The sequence below is a fragment of the Pempheris klunzingeri genome, chromosome 9 (assembly GCF_042242105.1).
Source record: "Pempheris klunzingeri isolate RE-2024b chromosome 9, fPemKlu1.hap1, whole genome shotgun sequence".
Taxonomy (NCBI): domain Eukaryota; kingdom Metazoa; phylum Chordata; class Actinopteri; order Acropomatiformes; family Pempheridae; genus Pempheris; species Pempheris klunzingeri.
The window spans coordinates 25,159,173-25,175,971 of NC_092020.1; the positions used below are offsets into that span (position 1 = coordinate 25,159,173).

Genomic DNA, 16,799 nt, shown 5'->3' on the forward strand with positions numbered 1-16,799 from the left:
TCATCACTCCAGCAAAAATATTTGGCCCCATAATCACAGGTTTTACCATCAAACACTCATGTAAATCCCATTAAATCTAACCCAGTATCATTTAATACTGATCCAAGTGAAGAAAGACATGCAAACTGCAGCTACTGTGCCTCTTTCTGCAGCAGGCTGTCAGAACAGTAAACAGGCCCAGAATGATGTCTGACAAATACACCAGATGAACTATAACTGAAGCAGGCCTCTTTTTGTGTTATGGGAATAACCCTATCAATTACATATCTAGTACCGTGAATGCAACCAGAGAACATACGTGTGAGTGTGACTGACTAAACCGAGAACGTTGGTCCCATCAGTGGAAAAGTTAGTCTGTAGTCCTGATTGTGTAACAGGTCTCAGATAGAGTTCCCATTAACAGAGAAGAGTCCTGTATAAACAGGAGGAAGAATGAGACGGTGACAGAGCTTCTGGTCGGTGCAGCTTCGCTCAGCAGAATTTAATTACCAATACACAAAATATACTTTTCCTTTTCTCCCCCCTTGTATTTTGTTCTACATCTTCAAATATACTTTTATCAATACCAACATCCACAATATTAGAAACAAAACAAAATACACAGGCTGGTTACAGGACCATTACTTTGTGCTTTCAAATAAAAACACACATCCTCTATTCAGATGAATCCTGAGTTCAGTGTATCACTATTAATACATCCTCGTTCAGTCTACTAACTGAGCTAGTATGTAGTTCACTACCACTCGGAAGGAAACATTATTGTGAAATACAGAATTTGTAGGTACGTGTTCCCTTATTTAACCTCATAGTGCAAATGAAAAGAGACCCAGCACATTGCTAATGATGACTGTCGTTTCAATATAAATGCACGAGCTGAAGACTTGCAAACATTTAACTTTCCAAAGTGCTTACAATTTAACAATTCAAATACATACACATCAAACAGTAACACCAAATGCATACGTGTTAAGCTGGCTTAACAAGAAAAATAGTTATTAAGCCAAAATGGAATGTGCTGGAGCCAAAAACTACGACATGCTTGGAGAATACAACAAAAAGTTTACAGCCGGCGCCATCTTGGGCCACCCCGACACAGAGAAGAACCCAACCGTATGCTTTCTACTTGTTCACAAAACCATTATATACTCCTCCCAGACATCGATCTAACATTACATTTAAATGTATGTAGTTATACAAGTTTTCCAAATCTCACCAACCTGTATAAACAGGAGGAAGAATGAGACGGTGACAGAGCTTCTGGTCGGTGCAGCTTCGCTCAGCAGAATGAGGACGTAAACAAGAGTCCGTTCTAAAGGAGTCCCAAGCAGAAGCAAAGCGCCTCACTGCCTCCTACTGGCAACACTGAAATGCTCTAAGTGTGTAATACAATGAGGGCTTGTCATCTCACTTAAGAGATAATCATTGACCATTACGGTTCATATTAGTACATTTATCTCACAGAAATAACCCTTTCAAAATAAAACAAACAAAATTACATCAATGTGACCATACGTTTCGTGTGTGTCACAATTGCAATGATGTAACGTTCAGCTTGTTGGGTGTTATGTATTGTGTCTTCAGGCTGAGTGGCTGTAACCTCTCAGAGAGAAGCTGTGAAGTCCTGTCCTCAGTGCTCAGCTCCCAGTCCTCTAGTCTGACAGAGCTGGACCTGAGTAACAACCACCTGCAGGATCCAGGAGTGAAGGTCCTGTCTGCTGGGCTGGAGAGTCCACACTGTACACTGGAAACTCTCAGGTAAGCTTGCAGTACAGTTGGTGTCAAGTCAGTAGTGGGCAAATAGTGACTTGTGTGCCAAGTTCATCACTCCAGCAAAAACATTTGGCCCCATAATCACAGGTTTTACCATCAAACACTCATGTAAATCCCATTAAATCTAACCCAGTATCATTTAATACTGATCCAAGTGAAGAAAGACCCAGAATGATGTCTGACAAATACACCAGATGAACTATAACTGAAGCAGGCCTCTTTTTGTGTTATGGGAAAAACCCTATCAATTACATATCTAGTACCGTGAATGCAACCAGAGAACATACGTGTGAGTGTGACTGACTAAACCGAGAATGTTGGTCCCATCAGTGGAAAAATTAGTCTGTAGTCCTGATTGCAATGATGTAACGTTCAGCTTGTTGGGTGTTATGTATTGTGTCTTCAGGCTGAGTGACTGTAACCTCTCAGAGAGAAGCTGTGAAGTCCTGTCCTCAGTGCTCAGCTCCCAGTCCTCTAGTCTGACAGAGCTGGACCTGAGTAACAACAACCTGCAGGATCCAGGAGTGAAGGTCCTGTCTGCTGGGCTGGAGAGTCCACACTGTACACTGGAAACTCTCAGGTAAGCTTGCAGTACAGTTGGTGTCAAGTCAGTAGGAGGCAAATAGTGACTTGTGTGCCAAGTTCATCACTCCAGCAAAAACATTTGGCCCCATAATTACAGGTTTTACCATCAAACACTCATGTAAATCCCATTAAATCTAACCCAGTATCATTTAATACTGATCCAAGTGAAGAAAGACATGCAAACTGCAGCTACTGTGCCTCTTTCTGCAGCAGGCTGTCAGAACAGTAAACAGGCCCAGAATGATGTCTGACAAATACACCAGATGAACTATAACTGAAGCAGGCCTCTTTTTGTGTTATGGGAAAAACCCTATCAATTACATATCTAGTACCGTGAATGCAACCAGAGAACATACGTGTGAGTGTGACTGACTAAACCGAGAACGTTGGTCCCATCAGTGGAAAAGTTAGTCTGTAGTCCTGATTGCAATGATGTAACGTTCAGCTTGTTGGGTGTTATGTATTGTGTCTTCAGGCTGAGTGGCTGTAACCTCTCAGAGAGAAGCTGTGAAGTCCTGTCCTCAGTGCTCAGCTCCCAGTCCTCTAGTCTGACAGAGCTGGACCTGAGTAACAACAACCTGCAGGATTCAGGAGTGAAGGTCCTGTCTGCTGGGCTGGAGAGTCCACACTGTACACTGGAAACTCTCAGGTAAGGATTCATCAGCCTGATCGATTAATATATATTATTGATAAGCTCTTCTTAGCACGACTCAAATTATTTTCAAACCAATTGTATTTACTCTGTTTTTAGACTTAGTACCTTACCATTGGCTTATTTTATATTAGTTTTGTCTCTCTGTTGTCAGCAGCTAGTCCAAGAACCCAAAATGTGGATATGTAATGTGGACAGACCCAAATTCAAGGTTCACACAGGTTTATTACAGTATGAACAGAACTCTCAGAACAACAGAGAGAATACAAAATGCCGAGGCTGCCACTCCTCACAGACTCAAAGGGAACTAACTAAGAAACAATGGCAGAGCGCAGGAACGCAAAACACTAACAAAAGGCGGACAGCTAACAAAATAATCCACAAACTTAGCTGCCCAGTTTCAGGGCTGATCTGGGCAATCGGAGCCCAGCAAGGGTTCTGAAGCTGGAGGTGGGAGTCAGAAACCAGGACAGGCAGGGCAGAGCAGGGGTTGAAGCCAGGGCAGGAGTGAGTTACTGAGTCGACAGACTGGCGAAGAGTGAGTTCCTGAACCAGACTTAAGCAGCAGGAGGTGGATGATGAATTGCAGGTGACCCACACAGCTGTCTCCACTCCTGCAACCACAGCCAGAGAGAGACAGACAGACAAAAGGGCACAGGCAGGGGCAGGAGCAGTGGTCCTGACACTTGTTGCATCAGAGACGGTTTTTAAGATACAGAAAGTCTGACAGAGTTTCAAGGAGTTTCTGTTTTATTGTCCAGAGTTTCTTACTCATTGATGATGCACCGTTGGTTTGGTCAGTTATGTCCGTGTGGCTCCAGCGTAGATGGTGTGTTTTCATAAAAAACTTAGCTCATGGTCAGAAACCATGGACCTCTCAGCACGACACACCTGGAACAATTACTGCAGCGTTTCAGGCTCCCAGCGCCACAATCATCACCACAGAAAAGGCTCAAACACTCGTCATGGCGATACGACAGTTCATCCTAGTTGTGTTATAAACATTTGCATGTTTCATTTTATTATGGAGGGTATTTTTCAGAATTGGTGTTTAGGGACAAATACAACACTGTGATGTCATCTGACTGAGTCATGCACACATCCCAGTCTTAATGAACATGCACCAACGTGTTTGATCAAACTGGCAAAGACTAAAACTAAAGACATTTCCTGTTTAGTTTGATTTTATGTTAGATAGCTTTTTGAATCACAATATTTCTGTTAGTTAGCTTTTTTAAAGTCTAGTTTTTATTCTTATTTTGAATCAAAATGTTTTTTTCATTTACAGTTTTAAATGTTAGTGTTGTTTTAGTTCACTATAATAACTCTGGTCCAAACTGTAGGAAGGTTCTGTCACCTGCAGCTCATCTAATTAGCTGTCTGTGACTGTTTCTTTTCATATTTCTTTATTTGGACGTGTTTTTAATGCGGTTAAGATTTAAGAGCTGCTAACAACATGTGGACTGAGGCTACAGGAAGCTGCAGTAGCTTCATAATAAAAGCCTTATTGTAGTCTGCCATTTTGGTTTTAATGTACTGACTGGAAAGTTTAAAGACGGAAGCAAATTACAGGCGATGACAGAAAAAACACTCCACCTTCCCGCCCCTGACAGTCCCATCAGACTGTTTCATGTGTGTTAATGTGTGTGTTTTCAGGCTGTCAGGCTGTCTGATCACAGAGGAAGGCTGCGCTTCTCTGGCCTCCGCCCTGAGCTCCAACCCCTCCCATCTGAGAGAGCTGGACCTGAGCTACAACCATCCAGGCGACTCAGGCGTGAGTCTGCTGTCTGCTGGACAGAAGCATCCACACTGGAGACTGGACACTCTCAGGTATGAGGAGGCCTGCTGCTGCCACCGACAATCAGTCTGATAGAGGAGCTGCAGCTGGAAACATCTGTGTGTAGTTTTTATTTTATCTGGTGTCAGCGAGGAGACACAAAAAGTCAGCCAACACCATGATGCATGCCTTCAAAGTAAATTAAATGGTTCTGGTTCATACAGCCTTAGAATAAAGTGAATATTGGTGAGAAAAGATTAGATGTAAACACAAGAATAGAGGTTTTCCTCCCTCAACAGACATTTAGGCATTTTTGTGTGACTAAGATCTAATTTTTCAGTCCATAATAACACAAAACACTGTCTGTAAACACAGAAATATGAACTGAACTGTGTGTGTGAGAGCGATGTAACGTCCATGTTTCCATGCTGAAAGAGAAAGTGCTGGTCTGACACCCCCCTCCTCCTTTCAGGGTGGAGCCTGGAGGAGAGCGATGGTTGAGACCAGGTCTGAGGAAGTGTAAGTGTGTTTATGATTCAACCATCTTCACTCATTCAAATGCTACTGAGGATGAAGATGATCACTGATGAGTCTCTGACAGGTGTCGTCATTTTAATCCTCTGAGAGCATGAACACTGAAAATAAACATTATTAATCCTTTCATCTAATGCAATGTTGTTAACAAATCAGTTCCCACTTACACACTTTAACTCCACATTCAATTATTAAACAGCTCAAAATAACTAAAAATCTGCATATTGACAACAAAGAATAATTAAGAGCTGCTCAATTAGCAAATGCAGCTTTTTCTCATATTGGATAAACAGTAAACTCCAGCAACACTGCCTGTAAACATTCTGTAGCCTGAACAGACCATATTTATGTAATAAAGATTTAATTAGGCTAAAATCCTACAACATATTACGCTAACTTACCTGCATCACAGAGGTTTTGTGAGGTGAGTGAAGTTTGGCCTCTCAGGTTCACTGCAACAACTCCTTGTTGTTCTTTTTCTGTGGGAACAACAACACAGCAGTCAGAAACACAATAGTTGAGCTGGACATGAATGTGAATGTCACGGGGCGGGACAGAGGCTCAAGTGCAGACAACAAACACCAGGGGCGCCCCCAGAAATCTTTCACAGGGGGGGCAGATAGGGCCAGAGAAAATCCTGGGGTGGCACACCAAAACCAAAACCAAAACCAAAAACAATAACGGAATTTCAAGAAGAAAAGCTGTTGTAAGTATTGAGTCAAAATCGATGTCAGTATGAGAGTTAAGGAATCATGTACTCATATACTTTCTAATTTTACAGTTAATGTTACTTAGATGTACATGGACTAATACAGAACAAGCCTGTTTTAGTAAGTGTTGGTTTATTTATCAGTTAGGACATTCATTGTTCTAATAGGGTAGTTGTATTATACAGCTTTACTATTAGGGAGTACATTCATGGAATGAACTAAACAGTTACAGGGAACAAGTCTACTCAAGTTTAAAAGCAGCACACAGAGGCCTTTGATTGTTTTCAGTACAGCTTTATTCTGCTGTAAAGTCTTTGACAGTAGACATTTGACCACAGCTCTGAGAGGATTGTAGCCATGTGTGAGCACTGTGCCAGTCTTTCTTGAGGCCTCGTCTTCTGCCCCCTTGAAGAGTACGAGGGAAAAACTTGAGATGCTGCTGTTTGGGCCCTCTGATGTTGACTGGGAAATATCTGCGATGAAACATGAGGACAATAAGTTACTCTGAATTTAAAATAGCAGCAGCAAAACCAACAGTAATAACACGAGTAGCTGTCCATAGTAATCCCAGATTACAGTTGGATTATGGACCCACAGTCAGTTCTGTTCTGACTGTTCAAACTCATCTACCAGTAAACATGAACAAGAAGCTTTCTGTTGTTGCACCAGGGTTCATAACTCAGTGTTGACACCTTGTTACCACACGTTTATCCAGGTGAAGTTCCTCTCTTGCCATTCATTTCCTCATGAGGGACCCTGTTCTCAGCTCACCTGTTGGTCCAGCAGTAGGATGAACAGCTGTGTCCTGTCTGACCTGCTGCCTCACTTCTTCATGTTCTCTGGACCTTTCACCTGCTCCTCTGCACTGCCCTGCTCTGTTCATGGGTTTTGTCCTGCATCATCACACATATGTTAGAGATGTCCGTAGACTTTCTCTTCATTGTCTGAAAAGTGCCGTAGCATCACGGCACAGGTGCTGGTGATCCTTAACACAAGCTAATGAGATGCTCAGTAACGGAGAGCAGCCAGCAGGAGGTTCAGCACAGACACAGTTTACCAAACACACACTATTTGTTCTACAGTACAGTTTGACTGACTTACCTGTTGGTAGTCTGCTTGTCTCAACAGCTGCCGTTGAAAATGACTTCCACTGTTTGTCTCTGAGTTTGGGCAGCAGCTGCTGCAGTGCTGCCTTCACTTGCGCTCGGACAACGTAGTTACAATTTCCGAAATTTTCAAACGTGAACTTGACCTATCAGAACTGGGGGGGGGGGGCATTTTTCAGGGGTGGCCGCGGCCCCCCCTGGCCCCCCCTGGCCCCCCTCTGACAAACACACGGCACACAGTTAATGGATTAACAAAGGTTTATTTAACAAACAACTGGAAACAAACGAAAAGGGAATTCAATGGCGGGCAAGTAACCCGCCGGTGGGGGAGGGAGTAAATACACGGAAGCGTCACTCTTGCACCGATCCGCGATGGGAAGGCTTTAGCTTGGAGGGGCGGAGAACCGTGGGCAGGGGCGAAACCGCGGGAGACGGAGATCCCGGAGGTCCAGAGCTCCGAACCGGGAGACCAGGCTCGGGACGGGGAGTCCACTGAGGTCAGAACGGCTGATAAGTGGAGGCAGGAGCGGGCGGGAGATCCGCGACGGAGGGGGGTTGTTGACGGGAGCCGGGTCCGATCACCGATTGGCAAGGCGACGGCTGGGAACGGGAGGCGGAGCAGGCAGGCGGATGGTTTGGATCAGGATCAACCGAGGAGTGGGCTCCGGAGCGGGAGGGGAACAGGAGAAAGAAGATCTACGGTCCGGCGTCGGGTAGTGGACTTGGCTGGATATTTATGGATCAAGTGTGAGAAGTTGATTGAAGGACCACATTGATTCATTCTTATGTAATCTAGACACACACACACACACACACACACACACACACACACACAGACACACACACACACACACACACACGCACAGACACACACACACACACAGACACACACACACACACACACACACACACACACACAGACACACACACACACACACACACACACACAGACAGACACAGACACACAGACACACACACACACACACAGACACACACAGACACACACACACACACACACAGACGCACACAGACACACACACACACACACACACACACACACACAGACACACACACACAGACACACACACACACACAGACACACACACACACACACACACACACAGACAGACAGACAGACACAGACACACACACACACACACACACACACACACACAGACACACACACACAGACGCACACACACACACACACACACAGACAGACAGACACAGACACACACACACACACACACACACACAGACACACACACAGACGCACACACACACACAGACAGACACAGACACACACACAGACAGACAGACACACACACACACACACACACACACACACACAGACACACACACACACACACACACACACACAGACACACACACAGACACACACACACACACACACAGACACACACACACACACACACACACACACAGACACACACAAACACAGACACACACACACACACACAGACACACACACACACACACACACAGACACACACACACACACACACACAGACACACACACAGACGCACACACACACACACACACAGACAGACAGACAGACACAGACACACACACACACACACACACAGACACACACACACACACACAGACACACACACACACACACACACACACACACAGACACACACACAGACACACACACACACACACACACACACACACAGACAGACAGACAGACACAGACACACACACACACACACACACAGACACAGACAGACAGACAGACACAGACACACACACACACACACACAGACACACACAGACACACACAGACACAGACACAGACACACACACACACAGACAGACACACACACACACACACACAGAGCCCTGACAGTGAAGTAAAAACAGTAAGAGGAGGTTTAATAGGTGGGATCGGCAGCTTCTGCAGTATCCTGTCAGGGAAACACTGATCAGGTGATCGATTGATAACTGCAGCTGTTTTGTGTCTCGTTCTCTCCGTCAGATTCCTGTGAACTCACATTCGACTCAAACACAGTAAAAAGGAAGATCAGACTGTCTGATGACAACAGGAAGGCGACACTTTTGATGCCTGAGACGTCCTATCCTGATCATGCAGACAGATTCTCCTGGTGCCACCAGCTGCTGTGTAGAGAAGGTCTGACTGGTCGCTGTTACTGGGAGGTGGAGGTGAGGGAATATGTTGATGTATCAGTGGCTTACAGAGGAATCAACAGGAAAGGAAACACTACAGACAGTGTTTTTGGATGGAATAAGCAGTCCTGGAGTCTGAACCACTACAACGGTTTTTACTCTGTCTGGCACAATAACAGAAAAACATCCATTCCTTCCTCCTCCTCCTCCTCCTCCTCCTCCTCCTCCTCTGGTAGAGTAGGAGTGTATGTCGACTGTCCTGCTGGCACTCTGTCCTTCTATGAAGTCTCCTCTGACTCACTGATCCACCTCCACACCTTCAACACCACATTCACTGAACCTCTTTATCCAGGGTTTGGGATTCGGCCAAAGTTTGTAATGTTTTACTTGTCAAAATTGTTTTTCTCAGGTTCTGAGCTCTCAGTGTCTCTGTGTCGTCTGTAGGAGGGAGAGTCGTTCTCACTGACTGGATAGTTCAGTCTGTACAGGATCACACACAGCTGATGTTATTTAGTATCAACCTGATCATTACTATAAAACAAGAGTAGTTATATATGCAGATGATTTGGTGCTCTACATTGCAGCATTAACATATGAAGAGCTGATTCATGTGCTGAGTGCCGAGCTGAGAACAGTGGCTCAGTGGGTAAGGAAGAGGAAACTATTGCTGAATAACTAAAATGTATAGTGTTTGGATCAAGACGTATGCCGGCCAATAATCCTCAGATAAACTCATCACTTGGGGGACGGCCAGTGCAACGAGTTAAAGCGGTCATGCTACTTGTTATTGTGATGGATGTTAGACTCAACGTGGACACATTGATAATATTGTAGCTAAAATGGGAAATGGATAGATAGATGGATTATTAAATCACCACAGGGAAATTAAATTGCTATAGCAGCCAGGTACATCTGAATTACAAGAGAACACTTTAAAGAATAAAACTAGAAAGGGGAGAGTGAAAAATACAGGGTAGATACATACACACAAGATAAAGTGCATAATGGTGACTGTAATGTAACATCAAGCTGTCTGAACCAAGTGATCCAAGCTGTAGTTTGGCCATATCTTGTATATTGTCCAAGTAATTTGGTCAAAACAAAACATCCAGATTAGCTCTCCACAGGTGCACAGAAATCTCTCGTGGCTTCCTGTAGAGAGCAGATTATAATCCAGTCTTCTGATCTCCTTCAAATGACAAGAAACCAAAGCGTTCTTCCGGCCACGTAGTGCACATCAGAGGCGAACATAGCTACGTGAGCAGACAGGCCAGTTTAGGATGTATTTTACCACAGAGACCCAGGAGAAACCTCCTCAAGACGACTGTCATTTACAGAGTAATAACAGAGAGATTACAGGAAGGAGCTCACATTATTAAAACAAACACTAAAGCCGCTTTCAAGACAACAATTAAAGAGAATCTAACCTGATAAACTGCATGAACACAGTGGACGTGTCATCTTGCTCCCTACCCACTATCCTCTTTGTAGTGTAGATTTCTGTTTTGGGTTCCTGATAATGATAAAGTCTTGTTTTTGAACTTTAAATGACGACTCTTCTTTGTTTATGGGCTGTTTAAGTTTGACTTTGTGTAGTTTAGATTGTTCAGCTATGAGCCAGTGAATGATGGTGTCCATGTAAACAATCTGTATAACACACGTCTGTCTCTAAATAAAGATTTCTTCCTCCACAAACATTATTAGCTGTGTCTCAGTTATTTCTGACTAATATCAATGAAGATCATTCTGATATTTATACTGACAGAGATTCAATGACACCTTGATGACACTTTTGTTGTTGTACTAATCAAATGCTTGAAAAGTTATCATACTAAGTTTTTAACAGTGTAATTATGTGTTTTTTCTCAGTTTTCACAATTTCAGCCAATAATACAACAGTTAGGCCAATTTACACATGAAACCCTTCATAGAAAACCAGTGTTTGATCACACTATGATATGAACAGTGAGACAACAGTCTGAAGGATGATGAACAATGTTCTACAGAAATACAACCATACAGATACAATTTATCTGTTTGTATTTTATTCCAATTATTGTTCATATTGTCTATGTGGAAGAAACTGGAGCACCTGGAGGAAACCTGTGTGTGTGTGTGTGTGTGTGTGTGTGTGTGTGTGTGTGTGTGTGTGTGTGTGTTAGTCCAGGTCCTGGACCTTCTTCTTGCTCTTGTACTTGCTCCGGTGTTTTGGCGTCAGAGCTTTCTTGAAGAGCCTCCAAGCTGAGATGTGCTCCTCTGTTTCCTGGATGTTCTCAGGAGCGTCGACCCGTTCCATGACCTCTGTGTTCTCCGGTGGGGAGGTCGTTGCAATCGGCTCGCACATCATCTTCATTTCCCTCTCCAGTGCCTGATAGGCTTCCTGCTGAGTCTTCAGCTGGGAGGCCAGTTCAAGTTCAGCACTGGTCTTCTCCTCCAGCTGCTTCTTGACCTCCTCAAACTGCTCTACAGTCTGTGTGCTGACCTCCTGCTGAGTCTGCAGACTAGAAGCAGGCTTGAGTTCGGAGCTGGTCTTCTCCTCCAGCTGCTTCTTTACATCCTCAAGCTCAACCGTCAGTCTGCTGACGTCTTTCCGACTTTCCGTCTGCCCCCTCTTGTCGTTTTGAGGAGGCTGCCTCAGTGGCTTGTTTTCAGTCAGCCGCCACGCCCGGTTGCGAATGGGATGGTTGATTCTTTCCATTGATGTTCTCTGTAGACTAACTGTCTTGAATGTAATCGCTAACCCAAATCTCTGTGTGTGTCTGATACCTGTGATGATCGCTGTGTATCTGTGAGAGTGAAACTGGTGAGTTTCAAACTTGTACCTTTTATATACTCAAAGTGAGGGTCAACATTCTAAATGTCTTTGATGTGTCATCAGAATCATCTAGAATGTTGACGTGTCATCATATTTATTTACAAGTTTGAACAAAATGGCCGCCCCAACATCAGACCACGCCCCCACAGGAAGTGCTCAAGGATTTGAAGCTTTGAATTCTACATAGTGTCCAGAGACGTCTGTAAATCAGCCTATAAATGTTTTGGAGCGTTGCAACCTGTGAAATGACTCGTTTGACCATCAGACTTTGATCCAGTCAACAGCATCACTGAATTTTATTATTTGAATTATGCCACAACTGCTTTACATGTTAACTTGTTTTCTAAAACCATAAATGTTCCAGTTTGAATGTTTTTGGACCCTCTCTGCTCTGACAGATGTGATGCTCTGAATGAACAGCAGGTGGCAGCAGACGCTCATGTCCCCATAAGTCTGTTCCTCCAACACAGTTCATTTGTTCACAGGTAGAAGAATCACTTTAGTTGAAGTAGTAGAATTACTATAAAATACTCCATTACAAGTTTAAAGTCTGCTTTGGAAATGTTTCTTCATTGAAAATAACCAGGTGTGACACTAAAGCTCAGTGTTTCTCTGTGAAGTGTGGTGGAGGAGCTGCAGAGAGTCTCCTGTGTGTCCACCAGTCGTCCCACAGCTCAGTCTAACTGGTCCCAGTGGGACTCTGCAGTGGTCAGACTGGTGTGATGGTGGTTCATGTCTTTCCTCTGCAGATGTGTGTGTGTATATATTCAGTATCTATCTGTTGTACATGATTCTATAAAGCTGATTGTTCTGGAAAGTTTCATGTTCATGAAGGATGATATTAAAAAAATATGTTTTTGGTTTCTGGTGGCTCGTTCAAGGTTGGAGCTGGTCTTCTCCTCCAGCTGCTTCTTGACCTCCTTCAGCTCCTCAGCAGTCAGTCTGCAGACCTCCTGCTCAGTCTTCAGCTGTATCGCAGTATACATTGATTTTTAAGGCTATAAAGACAAAAACTTCCTCACAGGTTGAGCTACTGTTTTATTCCCCAGTAGAAAAATAAATAAATAAATGAAATAAATATAAATGAAATAAAATCAAACATTAATTTAATCTTAATAATGATAATAATAAATAATAAATACCCAACTGGTAAAAAACTTTTTGCACATAATTTTCATCAAAATAAAATAATTTTAAGATAAATGATAATAAAATTAATTTAATTTCAGGATGAAGTCTGTTACCTCATTGTCCCTGTTTCTCAGTAATTACACTGTGTCCTGTGATCATTAAAACACTTTCAGTGTAAACACACAGTTGTTTATCAGCCTTGTACAGATAATCAATAAGTATTATATTGATACGCTGCAGTAAATAGTTACACAGTGACTTGTGGGCTGTGATCTAAAGCATATCCACCTTAACTTTGGACTTATTAAGGTGGATCTTGTAGATGTTCTCACTTTAAATCAGGGGTGTCCAAACTACGGCCCGCGGGCCAACTGCGGCCCGCAGGAAATTCTAAAAACGTATTGGAATGCGGCCCACACATGGAACCTGTGCTGGACTGTGTTGTACTCCTTAGTCTCACCACTAGGTGGAGTAACTGTCTCGAACGAGGCAGCTTCTCTATAAAATGAGTAACCGAAGAAGAAATGTGCTACAGGCAGTGATGGCGAGATGAAGCTTCATGAAGCATTGAAGCTTTCCATCCAATTGCGTCACACATGGGTCGAAGCTTCATGGTGCTTCATTTGCTCTACTGCGCCATCAAGTGGACAAATAAAAGTATGACAGCCAGAGTGGTTGAAGTGACACCATGGCTTCGCTATGTGAAGCTTCATTCATTCATTCATTCATTCATTCATTCATTCATCTTCTATCCCAGGCAAGGCATGTGAAGCTTCAATTGTGAATGTGCTTGTGCAACTTGTTTTAGGACTGTGCTTGTGGTACTAGGAAGAACAGTTTTATTTGTTTTTATTCAAAAATATAAATTTTTCCACAGTGCTGGGACTCAGGCGGTTTCTTTTTTGGCACAATATTTCTCCCGCCTTTGAAAATACCCTTTCACAAGGGACAGATGAAGCTGGGGTACAAAGAATTTTCACAGCTAGTTTGTACAAATTTGGATATGTCTGCTGTTGTCGTTTCCAATACTCCAGGGGGTCCTGCAGTATTGTGAGATTTGACTCTCCAAGGTACAGTTGAACTTCGACTGTTGCATCAGCCGTGATGTTTTGGGTTCTTGTCTGCTGGACTGTGGTGTTAAATCGCTGCCACAGTCTGCTACCTAAAACAGAAAAACAGGCTGTAACATGTGACTGCATTCAAATACACAATTACAATGAATCCCTTACATGAACTTGCAGGCTGAGAAGCTTCTGATGTGTGTGGCTGTGAAGAGGATGAGGATGAAGATGAGGATGATGATGAAGATGAGGATGATGATGACATGGCATTGGTTCTCATTACTGCAGCACACTCAGTTGTGAGCCTCCTCTCTGCCTCTGCTGCTTTATTAGGGCTGAAGAACCCTATTTTTTTTAAATCTGGGGTCGAGGAGGGTTGCCAGTGACATGATGCTCATTTGCTGTAGTATGTTCAGCTTCTCCCTCAACTGGTGTCTGAGTTTTTCGACCATTTCTCTGCTCTCTGGAGTTTGCAGATTACCCAAATCCTCCTCTTCCAGTGCTTGATGCAACATAGAGAGAAGGGGAATGACTTTTGAGCCCGATACCTGCTTCTCCTCTGACAGTTCCACTGTTGCCTCATGAAAAGGTGACAGCCCTTTCAGACAATCTGATATGATCTCATATTCTTCAGATGTTAGTGGAACCAGGTCTGTGCGCAGGCCTGCCAGAGCTGCTCCTACAGGCTCTCTTAGGTTGTATAGGCGCTGGTGCATATGATATGTACTGTTCCAGCGTGTCTCCACCTCTTGAATTAATTTAAGTTTTGCCTGGCCCATCTGTATTTGCATCTGCGTCAGCCTCTCCTTAAACAAATAAACAAAAAATACATTAATTCAAATGTCATTACAGCAGCAATTTGAACAAAAGAATGCAACTTAGAATATTGCTATCAAAAAAACAATACTTACCTTTGCAGTGGTGCTACTCTTGAAGTAGCCCACTATTTTTCTTGACTTTGCTCGAATTTCTGACAACACAGGGTTTAGGTCCAGAGCCTTTTTGACAATTAAACTTAGAGCATGTGCCACACAATTCGTGTGACGCAAATGCAACTGCTTGGCACAAGCTCCCATATTTGCGGCACCATCAGTCACTAAGCAAGTGACTTTATTTGTTATTCCCCATTCTGCCATGAGTGCTGATTTTACATTAGCCATATTTACGGCAGTATGTGCTTGGGGGAAATGCAGCACCCCTAAAACAACTGACTGCAAAGCAGTTCTGTCATCAATGAAATGACATGTCACTGCCAAATATGCATCAGTGTTTATAGAGGTCCACATATCAGAGGTCAAGCTCACAGCAGTTGCCTGAGAAACCATGGCTTTGGCTTTCTCCTTGGACTCCATGTACCGTTTCTCCACCATAGCTTTCAAAGCCTAAAAGAGGAGAAAGATAAGAACAATCTTAGAATAGCAATGATGGAGAAATGGTGAAAAATGGTTCATGTGCTCGCATACACACCTGTCTTGTGGTAAGAACATAGTTGGGATTTAAAGCTTTAACAAGCTTTCTGAATCCTTTGTCCTCAACAATTGTGAAGGGCTGGGAATCCTCAATGACCATGTTCACCAAGGCCTCATTCACATCACTCTCTCCTGATGAAAAATGAATGTTACATATATATATATATATATATATATATCAATAAACAGGTAATATGCAGATCAGAAATTATTGTTTTCAAATAGAAACTTACAGTGTAATGTTTTTTTTTTTACCTGAGCTTGATCCACCTTGGTTGGTCTCCTTGTTTTCATGCAGGGCCCTGTAATGCCTCAGCATAGATGAGGTGTTGTTGCTGTATACCAGCTCTTTGGTACACAAAAGACACTTCACCTTTTGAAATACCAGGAAATAAAAAATAAATTAGAACAAGCGATGTGCGATGTTGTCACACTTACTTATTACAGTTCACTTATTATTGCTATTATTGCCTACCTTGTTAGGAGAAATCAGGTCAAAGTATTCCCAGACAGGGGAGGATCTTCTCTTTCTTGGTGGTTCCATGAGGAAAAAGAGTCGGAAAACGATTGCAAACAAATGTACCGCAGGCAAAAATCTACAAGTACTGAGGGGAGAGTCCATTGTGTTTTGCTGTCTCTTATATTCTGAACCGCACGTCAAACCCGCAAACCGGTTCCTGAAGCAGTCACGTGGTACGGTCAGCTCGCGAGGCTTCGAACGTCACCACATACGTCATCAACACAAGCCTCGATACGCGCTTCACAAAAAAAATCTTGGATTACTCAACACACGCCTTAAATGGGACGAGCTGTGTGGAGGTACGACGGATGGAGCTCCAGCTGGGACAGGGGAGCGCAAAGGAATCTACGGTGTCTGCCGAGGGGCAAGAAAGTGGAGGTAAGGCTGTTGATTCGAGCACCAGGGCTCTAGCACAGACTATTTCAAGCTTCCCTCTCTGGTGCTGGTGCTGGTGTTGGGGGGGCTGGCTAAGTCGTGGCTCTGTGCTGCAGCGGTTTTATTCCCTGAGATCAGA

General features: G+C 43.5%; 1 protein-coding gene and 1 long non-coding RNA gene across 4 annotated transcripts in view; one reads left to right on the top strand and one right to left on the bottom strand.

Moving 5' to 3' along the window:
• The window catches only part of LOC139207073 (NLR family CARD domain-containing protein 3-like), a 71,972-nt gene that overhangs the window by 34,371 nt on the left and 20,802 nt on the right, over nucleotides 1–16,799 (top strand). For 2 of the 3 annotated variants that reach the window (XM_070836705.1, XM_070836707.1), the window contains 3 exons: nucleotides 1,582–1,755; nucleotides 2,177–2,350; nucleotides 2,831–3,004. In XM_070836705.1, coding sequence (XP_070692806.1) covers nucleotides 1,582–1,755; nucleotides 2,177–2,350; nucleotides 2,831–3,004 — 522 coding nt within the window. Of the gene's footprint in view, nucleotides 1–1,581; nucleotides 1,756–2,176; nucleotides 2,351–2,830; nucleotides 3,005–4,663; nucleotides 4,838–5,256; nucleotides 5,304–9,140; nucleotides 10,987–16,799 lie in introns of those variants that run through there. The other variant, XM_070836706.1, reaches the window with a different exon arrangement.
• On the bottom strand, nucleotides 6,308–7,888 carry LOC139207080 (uncharacterized). Its single transcript, XR_011585024.1, has 3 exons — nucleotides 7,130–7,888; nucleotides 6,800–6,921; nucleotides 6,308–6,501 (listed from the first exon to the last, which is right to left on the bottom strand). It is a non-coding gene; the product is annotated as an uncharacterized lncRNA (long non-coding RNA).